At 41.1% G+C, this 13,902-nt stretch overlaps 1 protein-coding gene across 5 annotated transcripts in view; it reads left to right on the forward strand.

The window, feature by feature from the left end:
- BTBD11 (BTB domain containing 11) overlaps window positions 1-13,902 on the forward strand; it is a 193,807-nt gene that overhangs the window by 162,967 nt on the left and 16,938 nt on the right. For 3 of the 5 annotated variants that reach the window (XM_027653516.1, XM_027653535.1, XM_027653545.1), the window contains 4 exons: window positions 1,669-1,750; window positions 2,745-2,813; window positions 5,630-5,743; window positions 8,836-10,295. In XM_027653516.1, coding sequence (XP_027509317.1) covers window positions 1,669-1,750; window positions 2,745-2,813; window positions 5,630-5,743; window positions 8,836-9,045 — 475 coding nt within the window. In that variant the 3' untranslated portion in view covers window positions 9,046-10,295. Of the gene's footprint in view, window positions 1-1,668; window positions 1,751-2,744; window positions 2,814-5,629; window positions 5,744-8,835; window positions 10,296-13,902 lie in introns of those variants that run through there. The other 2 variants (XR_003529321.1, XM_027653526.1) reach the window with 1 other exon arrangement.

Here is a 13,902-nt window from a genome sequence, read left to right on the forward strand (position 1 = left end):
TTTTGTGGTTTTTCTGGGGGTTTTTTGTTTGTTTTGCTGCTGTTACAATTCTTTGAAGGCTAGTGGCCCAATCTTCAAGTTTTTCCTAAGCAATGTTTCTCCACAGCTTTTTTCTGGTTGATCTGCCATATATTTAACAAGTGCTCCTCTTACTAGATTTCCACCCAGTAAGCAATCCATGCTTCTGGCCATGCATCTGACTCCATTCCACTGAGGCACATTTGCATGGAGCTCGTTGCTGCATCCAGCTCTTGATTGTACAGGAGTCTTAATATTTTGATTCTTAATAATAGTTTATCCTATGAGTGGCTAATTCCTGCCTTGAATCAGTTTAGGCAGTCTTCAGGAAAAACAAGTTACTATCACACAGCTCATTGGCAGCATTTGACAGTATCCAAAGGCAGTACTTATAGTCTGTTGCCTGTGCTCAGAAGGCTGAACACGGGTTACCCAGTTAAACCCAACCTTAAAGTGGCTCACAGACTTTGTATGTATGCAGCTGTATAATTAAAGGTGTGCTTTTAAAGAAATTTAGCTGGCCCTCTGTAAAAGCTTATTTCAAGATGGGGCAAGGACAAACCACTGAGTTTGGATAATTTGAGCAATGTGGGAATTGATGCTAGTCGTGCTGCCAACCCACAGCACAGAGTAAAGAGATTTGCATAAAGCAACTACGTCTCACCCTGCCTTCAATTAAGAAATTGATATTTTGGTTTAGATCTTCTTGGTAGATGTACAGGTATGTTCCAAACTCCGGCTTTAAGCCTACTAGATTATGTTCATAATAAAGTTTGACACTAGTGAAAGCAAGTAAATTGTTATCCATATTTTAATTAATAAAATGCAGTCATTATATGGAAAAGGTTACCATCCAGCAAATGCTGGTCTTGATAGATGAGCTGAGCTTTGAACTACCACTGGAAGGTCAGATGAATTATCAAAGAGACGAAGTAGAAGGGCAGATGTTTCTGGCAGCACATTTCCCATTTTCACCACTTGATCAATGAGAATATCTGGTTTTGAGAAGTAGATTGTTACATATGTGTACATCTCACATAAATCTGCAATTATTAACTTAAAATACATTTTTTTTCCTGAAACTTGTGTCTGAATTTCCGGTTTTGATTATTAGGGAACAGCAACCTATCTAGTTTTCTTCCTGCCTCTTCTTACACAGTTGTATTGAGCTTGCATAGAAGCATTAAAAGTCTTAGTTTAGCTGTTTTAACAGTTTGTTCCAAAATACTTTTTAAAGCAGTATAATGGACATAGTCCAGAATTTAACCTTCAAAAAAGGAAACTGTGCAGGTTTTAAATGTTGCAAGTCTCCTAAAAGGTCATGTTACCTCCAAGAAAAAAAAATTTGGTTTTGTGGTATGCATCTTTACAGACTCTGAATTTCCAATGTACATTTTATTCTATTGCTACATTAGATGTATTTTTCAAAAATTTCAAATGAAAATCTCCTAGAGAAAGGCTTCTTCCTTTTGCTTTGAACTTTATGTCAGTGTCTAAATCTTGATGCTTTTTGGTGACAAATCCATTCATTTCAGTGTACTGTTTCTGCAAAAGTTGGTGCCATCCTTCCTCTACACTTTTGTAGTTTTTGCCATACTTTTTCACAGAGGAAATTGGGCTGGCTATTCAATTTTGCTCCTTTTTATTTAGGTTTAAAGCACTGCTGTCTAGCAAGCCCTCATCTGATAGTACTTGTATTGAGATCAACTATGTGAAGTACCCCATCTTTCAGGTAAAGTCAGTTCTCACGTTGAATTTGAATGGAACTTGTAAGAGGAACATCGTACATGCCCTGTGCAAATTAGTACATATGTATTTGATAAACACATAGCTCAGAGTAGTGGTTTCACGACCACAGGTTTCATTTCCCTTCGTACACTAAGCTGCAGAGTGCTATTGATTGCAAACGTTGTTCCTGAGTGGATACAATAACGTGCATTTCACTTACATGGGCTATGCAGACAAAGCACCTGATGCTTTTTTCTGTAGTTGGCTCTTTCTGTACTTAATGGACAGGCTTGGAAGAGACACAGTTCATTCCCTTCTTTTGCAGTATTCTCCAATCAATTTTTTTGCCATGAACACATAGAGAAAACGCTTGTTTTACATACCTGTAGTGTATACATACATGTATATGCTTCCCTTCAGTTGACTCAGAGCTCAGACAGTTCCATAAATCGACTGTTATCACTGCAAATAATTCCCAGCTGCCTACAATAACTTTAGGCTTGCTGGAAGCATCCTGCAGAGGGATCTTAGCTGGCTTGTATTACAGTGCAAAGCCTCCCCCTCTCTTTCTCATCATCCATGCATGCCCACACACAGCTGGGTGAAGATGGGGGTGCCATTGCTTGGGAAGGAATAAAGGAGTAACTATTGTATATGCTATATTTGCCTGAATCAGTGATGTACTTAACCTACGGGGAAATACACTGAAAACTCAGACTGAATTTATCAGTTTCCTGAAAACTGTTTGGAGCTCACCAGAAAGTCCAGACAATTTGAGGATCAGGGCTGAGACATTACACTACCTGTGAAAAGGAGACATTGAATTTTGCAGAGACTAGCCAAGCATATCTTGAAATCAGGAGGTTTGAGCCAGTTTTGTCTATAATTTTTTGGTGGTGTTGGGAGAGCCTCGGGTATTACCTGCAGCCTTTACATCACCCCCTGTTCCCTGATGTCTTGCATTGCTTTTTATAAACACTCCCTTTGTTTTATTACAGCTGGTTATGCAGTATCTTTATTATGGAGGTGCAGAGTCACTCCTGATTAAAAATAATGAAATTATGGAGGTAAGAGACATTTATCTTAATTGCAGTGTAAGCAATGCTAAGTGATCTGTGTACCATTCACCCAAGGCCACAATGAGCATTCCTGTAAGAGCCAGAAGTGCCTCACTTGGAGTGCCCAGGCTTCTGCAGTCCTGTGGGAGACACTCGGTCTTTTTCTTTGCTGGTCACCCATTATGATAACTTTTACCAGTATGAAGTTGACTGTCAGAGAAAAAAGAGTAGAAAAATTATCATCATCAAGTGGAAAAGTATCTGAAAGAAAAATATCTGGTTAGTGGCAAAGCTGGTGTTACCAAAATCCGGAAGCAACTCCCAGCAGCATAGTGTTCGATCCTCTCTTTCTCTCAGCCTGATAGATGAGGTGCTCTGCTCCAGCAGGGCCAGTCAGATTCCCTCTGCCACACTCTTTACTTTTGGTTAATTAGCTCAGGCTTACATGTTCAGATCTATCTCAGCAGCATTAAAAATATCCAGTTTGGTTCCTCACATGGGAGAATTCATGGGCTTTAACTGTGAGAGAAATCGGACCAGAGTCATGGTTCAGTTGAATTTCAATCATATGATGATTTCCTGAATAAAACTATAATCTGTGTTACTCTCTGCCACCAAGATCATAGAGTCATAGAATATCTCAAGTTGGAAGGGACCCATAAGGATCACCAAGTCCAACTCCATGCTCCTTGCAGGACTATATAAAACTAAACCATTTCACTCAGTGTCATCCAGATGCACCTTGAACTCTGGCTTGGTGCCATGACCACTTTTCTGAGAAGCTTGTTCAGTGGCTGACCACCTTCATAGTGGAGAACCTTTTCCTAATGTCTAATCTGCACTTCCCCTGGCACAACTTCATTTCATTTCCTCGTATCCTATTGCTATGACACTGCTCCCTATGGCACTACTGTCTGGCAACCAGAGAGGATGGAACTGGTCAGGACTGAAATTATCCCTCTCCAGTGCAGGCAGTGGATTTTTAACTAAGCATATCCACACTGGCTTTATATAGGAAAAGTTCACTAATTCTCTATTTCACTCATAGTTTTGAAAGAACTCCTGAATTTCTAACCTTTTCTGAAATATGGAGTCTTACACTAGGCAGTGCAGCGGCTTTATAGAGACATGTGTGTTATCACCTAGGCTGTTAGAAAGCCTGTGCTGCAGTTCAGCTGGCAGCTTGCTCTACTTTTGTGACATTTCAAAATTTCTGTGACTCGAGAATGTATGACTGATTGATTGATCTGTTGATAACAGATCTGGTCACGGTTCCTCACAGTTTAAAGTAATTACAAACCAGCACATGACTGCTTGAGCCACAGAGGCAGCTGGAATAGGATTTGGCTTTATCTTTCAAAACTGCATTTAGCAACTTGCCTTATTACAAATATGATAACAAGAAGCACCAGAAATACTCCACAGAAATCTTTGCTGCAATTCATAATTGAGGCCAGCTGGCTGCTATCACATCAACACTGCAGATTTCCAGCACTTGGATTTATTTATGGTATTAAAGTAGAGCTTGAGCAGACTGCATAGGAGAAGTCAGAATAATGTCATGGAAGTTTCAGGGTTTTGTTAGTTCCCTAGTGCTTCTGACTAGAAGCATGAGAGTCCCTTTGGGATTCACAAGATAGCTTTTTGTCATGCAGTCCTACATAATAAGGACTGTATAAAGGCGTGAATACATGAATAAGTGCTATTTAAACACCTAAACAGCTTGGCCTAAGGTATGGCTGGGTGTCGAGCAGTGGAGAACCCCAGCCTGCTTCCTAAGGCAGAGCAGAGAGCCAGAGCCAATGACCCACCATGGAAAGACAGAAAGTGAAATGCCTTTTCCCCACTGTAAAAGGACAGAGTGGGGGCAATAGAGGAAATCTTAGCACTACTGAAATCAGTTGGAGAACTCAAAATTTAAGCCATTTTCACCCTATTGGTGTACAGAGATCCCAGAACAGTGCCAGTCCAGATAGTATAACCATAGAGGGGATGCAGGGCCAAAGAGGGAGGTCAGCTGAAGTGCTGGTGTCAGCAGAGCCATGGTAGAGCAGTGGTACAGGCACATGAGACTAATGTGCATGTTAACTAGGCAGTGCCCCACACCGAGCTGGTTCCCACCTTTGCATTGTATCCCTCTGTGCACTCACTTCAGACAGTAGTGCCAGACAGTGTTTCAGCTTCTGTGGCCTAGACATTACCTTACAGCTGCTCACAAGCTAGAACAAGGAGCATATGGAGATCTGATTCCATTTCCTTGAGCCTGCTGAGGTGACAGATTTGAGTTTTATTGCCTCCCTAGATTGTTAAGACTGCCCAGGATGGTCATCATCATCTGGTTTGAATTCCTCTATACTCTTGGTCCTGACCCTTCTGCTGACGTCCCCACATCCAGGCCAGGTGCTCTGTTTCAGCCAGATTTTTGGAACGATTGAACCGTAACCTTGTTTTTTGGGAATGCAATTGCAGGTCCCTTCTTGCAGAGTCATGTTTGCAAAGTGTGAAAATATTCTTGAAGCTGCTGTTTCCTTTTTCTCTCTCATACACCCCCCACTCCTCACCCCATTCCAAAGTCAGCATGTATATCTGAGCAGCCCGTGGTGGTCTCTCCGTGTACAGCTTCCCAAAGTGTGATCTAGAGGGGACCTGCAGAGGGTGGAAGCAACTAAGCAATCTTCTCATTCTGACTTTTTGTCAGTACTTTCATGCTAACTTGAGCAGGGACAGAGAAAAAAATATAATGACACAGTAAAGAATCAAACTCTGATTCTGTATCGCTCAGCAGTTTTTGACTATTTTTTCCCGTGCCTTTTGTTTTTTTTTAGCTTCTCTCTGCTGCTAAATTTTTCCAGCTTGAAGCTTTACAACGACACTGTGAGATCATTTGTGCAAAAAGCATTAATACAGAAAACTGCGTGGATATTTATAATCATGCCAAGGTAAAAATAACTGCATACGCTTGCATGATATGTGTCTGTCGTCATAGTCGTAGGTCAGTTTTATGACAAGTAGTGACACATATATATATATATATATATCATATGCTTAGTGTGTTTGTTATGTGTTTAAGATTTGTCATTCATTTACTGGGATTGACTAGCTAATAGGTACATAGCATAGTGACAGTCTTAAATCATGTAGTATAACTGTAAGGTGGCACCTTCTCACCCCCTTCCCCATGCAGTTCAAACTCAGTTTGAGTGTATCAGTGTGTGCAAGACCTATCCCTTATTCATGGCAACCCAAACTGCTGAGCTGATTCAACAGGAATCACCTAAGTGAAGAAGACACCTCTGCTTTCACCTTTCAAGCTGCATTTTCCCATTAAAATTACCTGTTTCCTCCTGCCTGGAGCCCACTGGGGGGATACACTCAATGCTGGTGACAGCTTGTCAATATATGAAAATGCCTTGTTGTGGAAGTTCAGTGGCTCAGAGCCCTGCAAGGATGGTAATGAGAATTTTATGTCTTGGAGAGCTTCTTATTGGAATCAAATTATATACTTAGCTTGTGAGGTGGCCTAAGTCATTAGACAAAAAGCATGGCATTTTTTGACCCAGAAAACCTATTTTCACACATTGATAGAGGTTGTTGCCACATTGATTAGTTTCAGTTTTTCTCCTCCTCAGGTGTAGTAGTAGTTAGACTTTCACTTGGAAGATGGAAATGATACACAAATAAGTGCAATGAAATATTTTTTTCTGTAACTTACATGGTCTATACAAAAGATAAACTGATGCATTGTGACATGGAGGTTTGATTGAACAGAGTAATCCCGCTCCAAACCCCTGCAGATCTGACCTCCATTCCCATCCTCAGGTATTTCCTACAGAGAATAGTAATGTTAGGTCTTGAGGTACAGATAACATGCAATCAGTGTTTAAAATAGCACAAAGTTCCACCTATAAAAATAAGAAATTAGGTATATCTGCAGGTCCATTTATTGTAATGGGAAAAAAATTACAGTGCAGGAATCTTTTGAAAAATATTTGATTTATCTTCTAGCTCATGTGGGAATTTCTCAATTTGTATTACTGTTAGTAAAATTAATAATTCTGGTTTAAAATCACATGTTTTCTTTGAATTGTGAAAAGTGGCTGTTATTTACAGCTGATTGAAGAAAATTCTTACATGGAGCTTTAGACCTCTTTGAGGGACTGGTACACTGCTGGTGCTGGGACTGAACAGACCCAGTGGCTAAATTCAACTCCTGGTTTGCCTATAAGAGCCCCAGCCTGCAATTTTTTTTGTGCCTGCATCTTTCAGTGGAGGCTGTGGAAATGGTGTACTTGAGAGGTTTTTACAGCCAGAGTCATGTTTGCACTGATGTGGATGGGACATTGCAGAGATAGCCAAGCTAGCTGTAAATGAAACTTTGACTTCTGGAATTAAGCCACATCACCCTAAAGCACTGCATGGGCTAATTTACCCAGCTTCCAGTGAATTACCATGGCTAAGCTTCATACTGCTATATCCAGAAGATTTCTGGGGCCTGAACTCACACATTTAAAGCTAGTTCAGATACCACTCTATTACGCTAGAAGAGCATAGAAGATGCTTTGTCTTTTTGCTCCCGATGCGTGTGATTAATCTGAGCACAGATCATTCTTTCCAGTGCTCCCATCACAGGGTAGCCTCATTTGTTTGTTATGTGAGTGTGAGATGATGTCGTGTGGCGCAAGAGGCCAGATGGTCTTGATGAGCCAGGAGAGCTCACACGCAGCTCCAGCACAGCTTGTCAGCCATCCGTCTGCCTTTCCATGTTGCTCTCTGAGGTGGAGAAGAGCTTGTGATAGACCCTAGTGAGAATGGGAATAAGGTGAGCAGGCATTGAAGCCAGGAACCACCTCATCAGCCAGGAGCAGGTTTTGAGTGACCTGATGCTGTTGTAGGTACCATTTCTTTTCCTTCCTAGAATCATCATAGAATGGTTTGGATTGGAAGGGACACTTAAAAGATCATCTAGTTGCAACCACCCTGCTGTGGTCAGGGACACCTTTCTTGTCCTTGCTACTTTACAAGCTCATCTGCAGGCACTCGGGCAATGCTGGGACCTGTCTTTCCAGATGGGAAGGTGCAAGCAGGTTGGCCCAGAGAAACCTGGAGCATAGCCTTTGTCATGATTGAGAGAAAGACACGATTTGCTGGAATAACATGGTGTGAGCACAGACTTGGGAAGCTATCTGTGGCAGGGGCCTAGATTGTAGAACAATGTTTAGCAAGGTGATGCACTTTGTAGTAGCAGATGCAGGAATAAGAGTTTGAAACCCTGGATTAAAGAGCTGAGGTACTGGTAGGAAGGTCAGAGAATGTGAATTTGGTTATATTTACAAATAAAAGCTGAATGGAAAGTATTAATATCCCTATGGACTTTCCATTCTTAAAATTGCAGTTATAGAATTGTAGAATATCAGGTTGGAAGGGACTTCGAGGATCATCTGGTCCAACCTTTCTAGGCAAAAGTATGGTCTAGGCAAGATAGCCCAGCATTCTATCTGCCTGAATCTTAAAAGTGTCCAGTGCTGGGAAATCCACCACTACTCTGGGGAGATTTTTTCAATGGCTGATTGTTTCCATTTCTCCTCCAAAGATTCCTCAAAGTGTGAAGTTTTGCATGACAGCTTACTACAGTCATATGTCCCATCCTTGCTGAGGATGGCATTCTTGAAACTTGCTGTGTAATGTTTTCCCAAACCCGTAGTTTTAGGGTGTAACTTCTAATGTGAAATCATGGGTCTGGTAAACTCTGTGGCAGAACTCCCATCAATTTCCAAGGGAGCAAAGCTTCAGCCCGTGGAATTTTGTTGTCCCAACAACCACAGTCTTTTAACATGGAATTATTATAGGAATCATCAGCATAAAATACTGTTTGATTAACTCCTTCCCCTTCATGCATTCGTATCTGTAAGTGTTACTGTGCCTGTCTAAAAGGCTGAGCTTGTGTATTTGTTTGTGTGCAGCTCTTATGCACTGTATTTGCTGATTAGGTTTTATCAGATTGGTTATCTTTCTCTAATTTCACTTCTTGTAGTTTCTCGGCGTCACAGAACTATCTTCCTATTGTGAAGGCTACTTTCTCAAAAATATGATGGTCCTCATTGAAAATGAAGCTTTCAAACAGCTATTGTATGACAAGAATGGAGAAACATCTGGTCAAAATGTACTAGAGGACTTACAGAGGACGTTGGCCACAAGGATTCAGTCAATTCATTTGTCTTCTTCAAAGGGCTCCGTTGTGTAAAGCTGAGGAAGATGGTAACCCTCTGATAAAAGACCCTACAAGTTAAGTCTGCTGTTGCAGTTGCTTAAACCTGTTGCAGTTGCTTAAACAACTACAAAAAAGAAAATTTAAGAAATTCTACTTCGCATCCAAATAGTTCTGCTTTGGCCAAAGGTGCTGCGCTGGGGCTGTATCCCTGTTTGGATGAGAGAATACAGAAAACCAAGTTCCTCCATGGTTTTGAGCAAACTGGGTACAAGAGTTTCTGGTAAATTGCTACTGTACTCAAATCCTGAACATAAGCCTCTTTGTGGATCTTGATGCCAACAAAAGCCAGAACTCACATCAGTGAACAGCAGAAGCCCCTGCCTTGAAGGGTAGTGCCGGGGAACACCTGAATTGACCAATTAATCATTTAAGTCAGATTTGTTCCAGTGTTACACATTTAAGAACTGTATCTGTCCCGGAGTCCCATTATCTCATGCATTTGAGAAATGTAAGAACTGTTCTTGCTGTCAAGCAAAGATCACAGCTGTATTAGAGAGTGGGTAAGACTGTTGCAGTTGAGGAAATATACTGGCAGATTTTTAGGGGTGGGAACTTTTTAAATTGTTCATAAAAAATGGGGTGGCCTTGTAGTTTAAAAACTATTTCTTAAGCTTAAAATTTCATTTTCAACAGAGCTGTGTTTGAGAATCTATGTAACATGTTTTGTTTTTTTAAATGGTAAAATGTACATTGTGTAAACATACATATGATCAAGTTTTGCTTGTATTCTTTCCTAGGGTGGTATAATCTTGCCTAACAGGCTATGGTTACACCAAAGAGGTACATTACCCAGACTATCTCTAATACAGTAGTTGGGGGGGGCAGAAGAACTGCATGCTACTCATGATTTGGGGTTAAAAACAATGACAAACTCAACAAACATGCGTTTGCATGGTAACTGTACCTGTGAAATGTTATGTTCGTGCTTTGTTTTGCCAAGACAAATGCAATGTTACTTCTTGTTAAACTTCATTTGTGAAATTAGCATATTTTTTTATTTGGTGTGATTGGCTGTGATATGATACCCCTGGAGCTCCTTCTCGAGGTGCTGATTTCTGTTTGTTGCAGTGAAGGGATAATAACAGATCTTTACTTGAGTAATGTGTGGATATTTTGCTACTGTCCAGAGATTGTTGTCTGAGTTAGACTTTTTTAAATTATAATTAAATATGTACTATAGAATGATTCCTCACTGTATCCTGAGAATGTATAGGTTATCTACAAGTGCAGGGCTTGGGTGGGGTGGGATGGGGATGTGATTTAAAATGTCAAAGCTTTGTTTATTTTGCAGCATATTGTTAGCGAGACAAATCTGCTATGTGCCACGTTCCTGATGCTCTGTCTCTGCAAGCCACGGCAAGAAGTAGGCAAAGATGTTGCCTTCTCCATGACAAAGTGACATTAATATACTTACTTTCTAGACTGCCATTCAGAAAATTTAGAAGTTTTACTTTGACAGTGAATGTTAACCTCTTTTTATTTTGTTGAAGCATCTACATCAGGTGCCCTTCCGTGTTGATAGCTTTTGACATCCTCAGAAAACACAGTTTTGGCTTTTGTTATCAACATAGTAGGAAGCTGTTTTATGACTAAGGTGTAAATCCTCCTTTATGCTTGGTCTTGTACAGTTTCTGCAACAAATTACAAAATACCTAAACTGCCAATAATGTTGCAGAGACACAACATGTCAGTCAATTACACTTTTTTTTCCTGCATAGATGTTGACACAAGATGTTGTCCGAAACATTTAAGTAATGGCAAGTTCTGTGTTGCAATTGTAGAGAAGCGCCAGACCGTAGTTGATGCAACAGCAACAACACACAAGGGTGCTTGTTGTTTGGTGTGCCTCCTCATCCATGGAAGCCCATGCTTCCATGCCAGTGATAACTAGGTAGCAGCAGACCTCACCCCGCAGCTTCATGGTTTAAAATAGCAAAGTTTTTCAAACAATAATCGTGATCTTAAATAGGAAGGAAACACTGATAACTCCATGCTAGTCTTTCTTCTGGTGAGTTGAGAGTATCTGTGGTAACGTTCAGTAGTTTTCTTTCATCAATAAAGGGCTTAGTAGGGCCTTTGGTGGCTGTATGTGGAGTGGTCACTGTGTTTGGGCACTCAGAGGCAGATGTGACAGAGTGCAGCTGCCTCCAAACACACTCAGCGTCCATCTGCAGCAGAGCTGTGCCAGCCCATGCCCTCGTGTGTCCCCGTGTGCTCCTTCCTGGGCTTGTGGATCAAGATGGCTGGAAGTGTGGCACCCACTGCTGCCACTTTGCTGGTGTCTGGCAAATGGTAGGAGAGGACAAACCCCAAGAAGTTGTCATACAAAACTGTTACAGGTAGGGATTGTGGCTATGGATTTATACAGGAATAACTTTTTCCCTTCAAAAATACTGGTAAATCCCATCATCATAGATGTATAGCTGAAAGAAACCTTAAAATAAGAGTCGTAATTTTCAATTCTTTTTTGACCAGTGACCCCCATCAGTTTTGTCAGCAGAAGAGCCAGGCTGTGTAACCCTGGCATTCACTTCTCCTGGAAGCAGCCAGCAAACTGTTGTGGATCCACAAACCAGAGCTTGGAAAGTGATTTTAGTGTGCCTCTGCTCATGTGAGGCTGGGTGAGGTCTAACTGAGCCATGTCAGACAATGTGCAGCTTGCAGGCTCTTATACATCCAGTCACAGGGATCCATGATCTTCGCCACCCTCATAATCAGAAGGTTTTCCTAAGAGACTATTCAGAATTTCTTCACTGCCAATCGAGTCACTTTTCCTTCAAGCCCTGATTAACAGGAAAACCAGATGATCTTACAAGATCTTTTTTAAGGTTATTCTGTGTATGAAAGGAATTATCTTATTTGCCTCACTAGTATAGTCTTTGCTAGTTCCTTTGCTAGTGTTTTCTAGGTCTCTGATTTTTGCTGTCAGTCCCCTCACGACTTCTCATTTTCCGTATTTTCAGTACTGCAGCAGGAGCTTTATACAGTAATAAGCAAAGCAGGGTAACTGTTCTCTGTGGTTTATGTAAAGCATATCAGAAAATATATCCCCAGATATTTTCTACAAGAATATCCCATGGCTGACTTTGATCCAGTCTGTCTAATAATTCCTGAGGGACTCACTGCTGCCTTCCCAGGAGTTCCATCTTTATTTGTGCATTTGTTTACTACACCTTTCAAAGTATAACACTTTCAACTTCTCTTTATTAGATTTGTTCTGCTCTAATCGGGGCAATTTCCCCACTTCATCAAGATCAGTTGCAATTCTGATCCTGTCTTCTAGCCTATTTCATAATCTCCAAGCTTTATTATACATGGCTTCATGCATGGATTCTTCATTCCATTAATCTGGGGCTAGGGGAAGGGCTCTGTTGTCAATTTAATCTGAAAATCAGTGTGAGTTTCAGTGGGTGTCCATGAATACCATCCCTGTCAGATAAGGCTCTTTTCAACAGAGCATTTTATTAGCATTTTTTTGAGACATGGTGTTATCATCTTAGAAAACAAAAAGCCTTCTGTTCCTTTAGTCTTTGTATGAGTTGCAATAATTTACAAATTTTGATGCAAAATATTGCCTCCAGTCTTGGTGAAATGGAAAAAAAATGCAACATCCTTAGAAAAAGCTTGTGATTTTCTTTTTTAATCATAACTTTCCAACCTGTAATGAGTGAAGGTGCCTTTCCATTTGTCTTTTTTATACTAATCCATGTTGTAATATTTGAGGACTTGCAGACATCCTGTCCCTGCCTCATGGCAGATCTTTCCTTCTGTCACTACACGGTCCTCCCTTAGTTTCCAGAATTTCCTCACATTTCCACTTTGCCTCACGTGCTGCCAGTTTACACACTTCCCAGTTTTTTTACTCTAGAGCCCTGCCGGATGCCTTCTCAAGCCCAGAAAGGGTATCAGTGTCCTCCTTGAAAGGGCGATTTTCCAATAATGGGCTCAAGAACTGGGAAGAGAAAAGGATGGGGAATGTAGGAGGGCAAAGGTTTTGGACATCACAGATGAAGCTGGTATTCTTTTCATTACAAATTTCAGCACCGTCTAGTTCTTTCTCAGATTTTCCCCTGATCTGTTCCTTATGCCTGCTGTCCTCTAAACACAGCTGGTGGCCAGATGCTCTCTGTTCTGGAAAAGGGCCAGGGTTCTAATGGCTAAGATTATTTTTTCCCCAGCTAAAACTTTTGCCTGCTTGACTTCGGCTCCAGAGTAGATTTGTGCAAATGTCTATTAAAGACAGAGGAAACATCTTTAAAAAGGTGTGAAGGCTTAGTAGCCAGGCTCTTATTTGCACTAATGAGAGCTGCTTGCTGAATCCCCCACATGCTGCTTTTGACACTGACGCTTTTTCCACTGAATGTCCACAGGCTTCATACCAAACAATGCACAAGTCCTGGATGGGCTGTAGTGTGTGGTAGGATGGGGGCTTTCAGAAATTCTGGTTTTGTTTCAAAGCACAGCACCGTATGCTGCTCTTTAAAGATTAAAAGAAAAAGGGAAATCCTCAGTTTGTAATGAAATAAACTGCTCTGAGGTGCTGCAGTGAGAGAAAAAAAGAAAGGTTATCTCCTCTTCCCACCTGTACTTGTCTAAAATAAGAGGAGGGTTCTGTTACAGCATGCAATGCAACAAGGTCTGTGGGGACCCAGGCATGCTTCCAGAGAAATACAGGTGGTGTAAAAGTTAACATATCCACATACTCAAGGCAAGGATTAGGCCATCCTAGAAAAAAAGCCATTCTTGTCCATAGTTTAAATCCTGGGAGAAGCTGGGAACACAGAGAACTAGTCAAAGTCAGTTGCTGGTACTCAGTGTCCCTCAGGAGCT

The sequence above is a fragment of the Corapipo altera genome, unplaced genomic scaffold (assembly GCF_003945725.1).
Source record: "Corapipo altera isolate COAL_440 unplaced genomic scaffold, ASM394572v1 1, whole genome shotgun sequence".
In the NCBI taxonomy this organism is placed as follows: domain Eukaryota; kingdom Metazoa; phylum Chordata; class Aves; order Passeriformes; family Pipridae; genus Corapipo; species Corapipo altera.